This window comes from Nicotiana attenuata, chromosome 12 (assembly GCF_001879085.1).
Source record: "Nicotiana attenuata strain UT chromosome 12, NIATTr2, whole genome shotgun sequence".
NCBI lineage: Eukaryota > Viridiplantae > Streptophyta > Magnoliopsida > Solanales > Solanaceae > Nicotiana > Nicotiana attenuata.
In genome coordinates, this window is record NC_032000.1 from 33,159,153 (window position 1) to 33,167,342 (window position 8,190).

General features: G+C 39.5%; 1 protein-coding gene across 2 annotated transcripts in view; it reads left to right on the top strand.

Moving 5' to 3' along the window:
• The window catches only part of LOC109235536, a 7,808-nt gene continuing 1,705 nt past the window's right edge, over positions 2,088-8,190 (top strand). Inside the window, exons 1-9 of one of the 2 annotated variants that reach the window (XM_019401686.1) lie at positions 2,088-2,472; positions 2,571-2,622; positions 3,345-3,396; positions 3,536-3,621; positions 4,233-5,304; positions 6,193-6,424; positions 7,286-7,421; positions 7,762-7,856; positions 7,953-8,076. In XM_019401686.1, coding sequence (XP_019257231.1) covers positions 2,381-2,472; positions 2,571-2,622; positions 3,345-3,396; positions 3,536-3,621; positions 4,233-5,304; positions 6,193-6,424; positions 7,286-7,421; positions 7,762-7,856; positions 7,953-8,076 — 1,941 coding nt within the window. In that variant the 5' untranslated portion in view covers positions 2,088-2,380. Of the gene's footprint in view, positions 2,473-2,570; positions 2,623-3,344; positions 3,397-3,513; positions 3,622-4,232; positions 5,305-6,192; positions 6,425-7,285; positions 7,422-7,761; positions 7,857-7,952; positions 8,077-8,190 lie in introns of those variants that run through there. The other variant, XM_019401687.1, reaches the window with a different exon arrangement.

Here is an 8,190-nt window from a genome sequence, read left to right on the forward strand (position 1 = left end):
GAAGGAGTCGCTTCACTTGCGGACGCCGCCATAGGCGCAACCTCCTGTTGAGGATCCTCTGGAGCGCCATCACTGAACGAGCCGCAGGGTATGTCTCCGCCATCAGAGTCGGTCTCCGCCCTAGGCGAGGTAACAACGACCTTCTTCTTCTTGGGGGCGCTCCGACCTGCCAACACGAGTAAGTCAGGTAACAAAACCTAAGGGAGCTTCCAAACCAAGGCCGAAGAATTACCTGACGGGCCGTACTGTTGAAGAAATGCAGCCCATGTACGGCATTCCTCCGCATAAGGTATCAATCTTTCCACCCATGATTTAATACTGTCAATAAACTGGGGTGGAGAAGCCCTCGCTACAAAAAAAAAAAGAAAGAAATCACAGTGGCCGAATGGTCAAGGTCACGAACAGTCATGAATTCTGCAAATAAAGGTACTCACGTTCTGGGTTCCATCTTTCCGGGAATCCTTCAGGGTTAGACACCAGGTGCTCCGTTCTGATGTAGAAGTACCTACGCCAGAAGTGGCGGTTGGCCTTGTCGTCAGACTTAACTACCAAACCCTTCATGCCATGGCTTTTCAATTGCAACATGGTACCCCTTAGGTAACCAGGGCTGAATAACTCTAAAAGATGATGAACTGAGACGCCGCACTCAGCCTTAGTTGCGTACGTGGTCAGAGTCCTGCACACCTTCAAGGTGTAAGGAGTAAGCTGAGCCGGGCACACATTGAAAAAACGGCAAAGCTCCTCCGCTAGAGGGTAAATCGGGAGACTATAAACGATCAAAAACGGGTACTCGTAAAATGTGCAGTACCCAGGCCTGTGCACATTGGCATAGTCCATCCCAGCCGGAGCCATTTCCACATGGTCCGAATTGTTGTGTGTCGCTCGAAGGTTGTTTAGATGAGATTGCAATAAATCACTATGCTCCCAGGGAAGGGATGGACTTTTCGTTTGAAAATCCTTTCGAATATGCATTTCCTTTGGGAGGACGTTGTCTACAGTAAGGGGAATGAGGGTCTTTTTCACTTCCTCCTCCTCACCGCCAGAGGAAGGCGGAACCCTAGATGGGTCAGTGTCCTTGGTCTTTTTACCACCTTGACGACGTTTTACCATGATGATTCTGTTGGGGAAATAAGGCACTAACGACGAGAAATATGACTTCAAAGAAGTGGAGGAGTCTCACACGAAATAACGGTTACAAGAAAGAAAGGCAAAGAAGTAAACCAGAAAATGTTTTCCAAAGGTTCGAAAGATGAATCGGATTGAACCTCTCCCCTATTTATAGAGTTAGGTTGCGCAGAAATCGAAGAGTCATGATTCAAAACGTGCGCGGGGAACCAAAATGTCACATCATCCTTTGAACCGCCTCGGGAGTAAGTATAATAGTGACGCATACAGGCGATGATGTCGTTCCGAAAAGGAAGCCACGCGTCAGTGGCTCAACAACGTCATACATTTCGCCTTATTCACGTTGTCGCCCCAGGTCGAGGTCAAATTCTCCTAAGACGAGGTTTGCATTTCCGCCCATTGAAGACGCCTACCGAATGCGTCTCCAACGAACGGAGGGACTAACTGTATAGGGTCAAATTTGACCGTCAACGTCTCTACGCCAATGGGTACGCCCAGTGAGTATACGTCAACTAACGTAAGGGTACGACTTGGACGTGGGGACAAAAGCGACATCGTTTAAGACTCAGTGTCTTTACTAGGAAAACGTTACCTATTTTTGTATCTTTTTGATTATTTCGAGGGAGGTCTCCTACTATATAAGGGAGACCTTCACATTGTAAGGAAAAAAGCTTATTCTGGAAGAATACAACTCTCTCATTTTCTCCTACTCTCTCTCTCTATCTCTAACGGATATTTTCTGTTCAGTTCATATTATCATTTTACACTATTAGATCTACAACAACAACTTCATTTTTCTTCTCTAGGTCTATTATATTTGATTACGATTTACCCGTTCCTACTTTTGATTGTTCTAGAGCTTGCAAAGTATATCGATAACTTTTGAGCCAAACAAATTACTTTTGGCCTTCTAGAAGCTTGGCCAACATGCTCTAATTGACTAGCCAAACACATGTTCAGCAGAATTTCAACATTTATTTCCGAAAATCTTTTTGCCCAAATTAGTCGGACCGCCGCATGTCCAAGTTGTTTTCCTGCAAATTCAACGTTTCGCCTTGAAGACAGTCTTACGTTGATTCGTTGAAGCTTTCCCTGAAAAAGAGCGGCGTTTCAACTCAGAAACGACCCGAACCCGTTGATTTCTTTCGGTCCTTATCGGCGCCCGTGTATATATATACACACACACAGCACAGTAATATAAGCTTTTCTCAGTAAACTGACTTGCACAGTAAGTAGAGATTTTTATCAGAAACAAATGGAAAGCGTAACGCTTAACGAAGAGGCAGAAGAAGGTTTAGCAATTGCAGCTCTCGGCGCTCTCTTCAAACTTACCGAAGTTTATCTTTCGTGAGCACTCTTTTCCCTCCTCTTTTTTATTTTGAGTTTCTATAATTAGCTGTTAGGGCAAGTGATTTTCGAACTGCAAATTTGTTTGATTTTTACAGAGATTATTCGTCATGGCAAATGCAAGAAGCGCAGATTTGTCTGGAGTCTGCGGTAAGTTCACTTGTCCTTTTTTAATTTTTCTACTGGGTATGTGCATAAAGAAAATTAAAATCCCGCGTTAATATCGAAACAAATATTGAACCCGGCACCGGAGTGCTACATCCGCCCCTGGGGATACACCAACTGTTGGTTCACTAGAGCGATTCATTGCCACACAATGGAATTTCATCTCGAAGCCAAAGGTGTTGTATTACGATGATAGTTACTTTGTTATCCAGTTTTACAGCATGGAAGATTGGGATGCGGTGCTGTATTTGGGGCCTCACACTATAAGCAACAAGCCAGTTATTACTAAAATTTGGTCCCTGGAATTCATCTTCAATGATGAGATACTGAAAACTATTCCGCTTTGGATAAAGCTTCCTAATCTAACCTTGAACTGTTGGAGTGTGGAATAGGATAGAGAGTCGGTTGAGAATTCCATTATTTGCAGATGATTGTACCACTAAAAATGATCCTATTTCCTATGCTCGTATATTGATGGAAATGGATGTTACTAAACCATTACCTGAGACTAAAAAAATTCTGGAAGGTGTTTTGAACAAGAGGTGGTGTATGTTTGGAAGCTTGAGTACGATGGTACATGCCTGCAGATAGGGCATTTCTGCCAGGCAAATAAGTAACCGAAGCAGGCTCAACTGACTAAACATTTCGTTACAGGTTATGCATCTCAGTATACCCTTTTATGTATTTTTTTTTTGATTTTTATGCAGAAACCAGTTCAGAACTCTGATTTCGACAAAAATAATGCACCTCCATTAAATGGTAAGTGTTTTTTTTGGGTTCCCTCGTTTCATTAGATAATTGCCTGATTACTGGTTACATTTGATTTTTTGGTTATTAAGGATTTTCAAGTGATATTGGAAAATTAGGAGTAGACAGTTGTTCTGTTTTATCTTGGCAGAGTTTGGCTCTTTCCCGGAAGACTTGGAGCTTATCAGACAAATGAATGAAATGGGACTCCCCATGTCATTCCACACTAACAAGGAGGTATCATACTCCTTTTCTGTTTTAACTTGTTTGATTTTCACATGTTTGCTTTTTATATAAGCTCCAGGTAGTAGACCTCTACATCATTTCCATAATTCCTGTAAACAATTCTGTCACGCTAGATGATACTTATGTTTCAATAATTGATGCTTTCATCAGAAAAAACTTTTACTCATATCCGGTTTCTGCATAATATCTTTTTCATTATCTTCTGATTAACATAGGATAGTTAAAGATTCTATATTTGAGTAGCATTTCAGTTTTTCCTGATAGTGAGACTGCATTACGATGATATTGTTTAATGGAGAAATGAGATTCTACTCTTTTTAAAGGTCACTCTGCAGTGAAAATAATGCATGAATCAGGTCCTTTGATGATAACTAGGTTAAGAATTCAATCAGTATTTGTTAAGGATATTCACTCATGGTATGGTGAGTGAAATCGTTGTTTCATTTCAAGTTTCTGTTTACTTTAAATAATTGAATAATATGTTTAAACGGTTCAATTAAGTCCTAGATTCCCATAGAAATTCTTCTACATTATGTTGGCATCTTGTACTCGTTCAAGGGGTATAACTTCTTCCCTGTATGTCTCTCCATCTCTTCTTCCAGAAGAGAAATCGAGCAGTTCTGGGGAAAATAAAGAAGGGAAAGAAGATGAGTCTTTGGTCCTGTGAGAATGCTCAGGATGAAGTGCTAAATTCGATACAAGAGCAGAAGGAAGAATCTGAGTCTAATGGTACTCTACACGGCAACTCAAACAAGGTTTCTTCCTCCATGTTAATTCTTGGACAAAGTGAATTCTCATCCTGCTATACCGAGGATGGTTTAGTCAATTGTCTTAATGGCGGAGAAGAAAGTTTGAACAAATTGAACGCTGGTTGTGTTCACACGTCCCTTGAATGCGCTGGTTGCAATCGGCAATCGGATCTAAGTCTGGATAATGCAAAGGATACTGTCTCTACGTGTGAAAAAGTTCAATTGAAAAAAGATGTAGTAGTAATGGTTGGCTCATGTTTGGAATGCGGTAATAATGCAGAAAGCTGTCCAATTGATAGCAGTGTTGATAGTGGATGGATCAGTGGAGAGGGATTAAATGGTCATTGTGAGAGAAATCCCTTAAATGGGGAGCAGGTGGAGTATGCCTGTGTTGGAAATCCTTTAAATGGAGAGCAAGTAGAATCTACTGGTATGCAAATGACTGAGCATCACACAGAAGATGGGCAAGTCTGCAGTGATGTTGGTGAAGAGCTACAAAATTGTAATACAACTGGTAACAATTGTGAAGAGACAATTAATGATTGGAGGTTGTATTGGGACAACGATCACCAAAGAAACTACTTTTATAATGTGGTGACTATGCAATCTACATGGGATCCGCCTCCAGGAATGGACGACCTAGTATTTACTAATTTTACTACCAAGCAACCGGAGACAGCACTTGAAACGGTGGAGTTGGAGGATGCAGATTTAAAAGAATCTAATAATATGCAAACTTCTGCAAGTATACAGTCTGACCTTGACATTGCAGACGGATTTAGAGATGATGAGGTATTGTTGGACAGACAACTCAATGATTCAGAGGGGACAGGACAATTTGCTGACAGTAGTTTAAGCTCTACCAAACAGAAAAAGAGAGTTAGGAAGACAAAATCCAAAGGGAAGTTATCGATAGAAAGTCAAGGTTTGTGCCTTGAACTATCCTTAAATCTTTCCTTGCATTTATATGCTTTAATGTTTACCACATTAACTGTGTTGGTTCTCTGCATGATGAGTGGGTAATTAATTACTCCCTCCGTTTAAAAAAGAATGAACCTTTTACTATTTGGTTAGTCAAACAAGTTTTTGTTTGACCATGTTTTTAGCAAAGTTTCTAAATATGTAAATTTTATTTCAAAAAACTTTAAAGAATCTATGTATAAATTTACACCAAAAATTAGTCAATTTGACCCTTGTACTCCAAAAAGGTTCAAACAAATTGAAATGGAGGGAGTATGAATTATTGGTAAGCATGGTTTGTTAGTTATGTGCCATGGGTCATGGTGAACAGTAATCCTGGTTACTGTGCCCGAGTGGCCGAGTGCAGTTGAGAACCTTCTAAAAGACACTGAGACTTTATCTGGTTTTCTCTGATTTAAGTGTTTCTTTCCAACAGTGTTCTCAACTAGAATGCTACGTTTTGTCAGGTTCAACTCAACGAATGTGAAATTTGATAAGTAGTATATACTTCTCTTCTAAATTTCTGTACCTGAAATTTGCTGCTGACAGTTCAATAGTTTGTAGCCGAAGTTCAGAATCTCTTTCTTCAATGGCTATGGTTGTAGCTAGAGTTCAAATTACTTTGGTAAACTTGAACAAGAAAGTCTTTTGGCATTGCTGACTTTATTGAGTAAACTGCTTCGGCATCGGATACTGTGGCTCACCTCCGTCTCCGTTTCTATGAATTTTTTCGTCTCTAACCTCCTTATATGTGTCAAAGCTATTAGTGGTGCTAGCTATGTATGAAGGTACCGTTACCTTGCTTAATGGATATTCTTTTCTTTCTTTTTCTTTTTCTTTTCCTGGTACATAGAGCTGCAATTCTGCGAAATTAATGAAGAACTATCTCCCAGTTTGAGCAAATATTGGTGCCAAAGGTATCTACTATTTAACAAATATGATGAAGGAATACACATGGACGAAGAAGGATGGTTCTCAGTTACGCCAGAGGCCATAGCCAAGCATCATGCACTTCGCTGTGGTTCTGGTACTATAGTCGATCTCTTTACGGGAGTTGGTGGAAATTCGATTCAGTTTGCTAAGAGGTTCGTATGGCTGCATTTCACTTTCTGCTTTTGGTATCTGTTGTATTAGGTTCCTTAGGTTCTTGTGAATGTAAATATTACATATCAATCCCATTGCAATTGCAACTCTCAAAGATTATTGGGCCTCATATTGGAGCTTGTGCTTCGAGTTTTCCTACTGTTACTTTAAAGGATAAAGTTAATTTCTGGTAGATTTTCTTCCTTTGTTACTTGTATACTATCTTTTAAGACTTTTTAATGAAGGAACAAATTGCATTAATAAGGCATCAAGAAGATGCAGATTTACAGAAGATGACAAAAGAAGACACTAAGTTAGTTCCTTTACAATGTCTAGCTAAGATCAGGGAGCTAACAAAGTCCAAAAAATTATCCACACTATTAACAGGAGTGTGAAATATCCAACTAAATAAGCTAACTAAACAAATAACTTTTAAAGAGTTTGTTGGCGTTGAGATTCCATCAAAACATGTGCGATTCCTTTCATAAACACCAAAAAATTGCTGCTGGGATCATTGTCCAGATCCTCTTGATGGCTTTGTCAATCTCCGAAAAAGCTAGCTGATAAATGCATCTTTATTTGTTTGTAAGAATTCTGTTTTATCAATTGGACATTTCCATGTCGAAGTAATTGAATCCTATTTTGGCTGTATCTATATAAAATGTGTCTATTTATCAGTAAACAATATTTATCTATAGAAAGTATTTATGCAGCAAAGAAAAATATATCTAGGGAATGTATTTATGCAGCACTTTGCTTAATGCTTTGCTTATCTATTCTAGCATGACTAAGATTGTGGATGCTTTCACTGACAACACACTTAAATACATGCAATTCTTAATTTTGTGGATAACTATTTTCAGGAGTAAACATGTCATTGCAATCGATATTGATCCAAAGAAAATTGACTTTGCTCAGCATAATGCTGCCATTTATGGAGTCTGTGACCAAGTAGACTTCATTAGAGGCGATTCTCTTGTTTTGGCTCCAAAGTTGAAGGTAACAGGTTTTTCTGTTCTCCATTACTCTTCTTACTGATGCTTCAAAGAGAAGTTTGAAGACACTCTTTGCTTAGCCTTTGAAAGAGAGTGGTCTGTCACTTCATGCTACTATTTTCTTCCTGAGACATAATTCAGCTCTGGTTTTTTTTTTCCTCGAATCCGTGCTGTTAGATTTAGTTTGTACGTTTTTTGTGTGTGGTTGTTTAATTCAGCTTTGATGGCTCTCTTCTTATTTTCTATGTTTGATTGTCAAATCTTGTTCAAGTGTTGTCTTATTCCTCTCTTCTTTTTTCCTCTACCTAGTTTCAAGGTTTATAATGGTCTTCACTTTACTTCAGGCAGATGTAGTCTTCATGTCACCACCTTGGGGGGGACCAGACTATTTGAAGGAAAGCACATTTGACATGAAAACCATGCTTAGGCCGCATGATGGGTATGCCATTTAGATATGCCTTGAGACTTTGCATCCTCAGTTATCTATCTTAAGCAGTACTTCTGAAATTATGCATCTTTTGTGTATTATTATCAGGAATTTTCTCTTCAGCGTTGGCAGGGGAATCGCCTCCAAAGTTGTTATGTTCCTTCCAAGAAATGTTGATATCAATCAGTTGGCAGAATTGTCACTATCCGTAAATCCACCGTGGTTATTAGAGGTATTCATCTAGCATTCGCCTGCTTTTTTGCAGATATTCTTAATATGAGGGTCATGCACTAATGGTGTTCTCTTTCTTTGCAATCACCTTCCATTCCCCCCCCCCCCCCCCCCC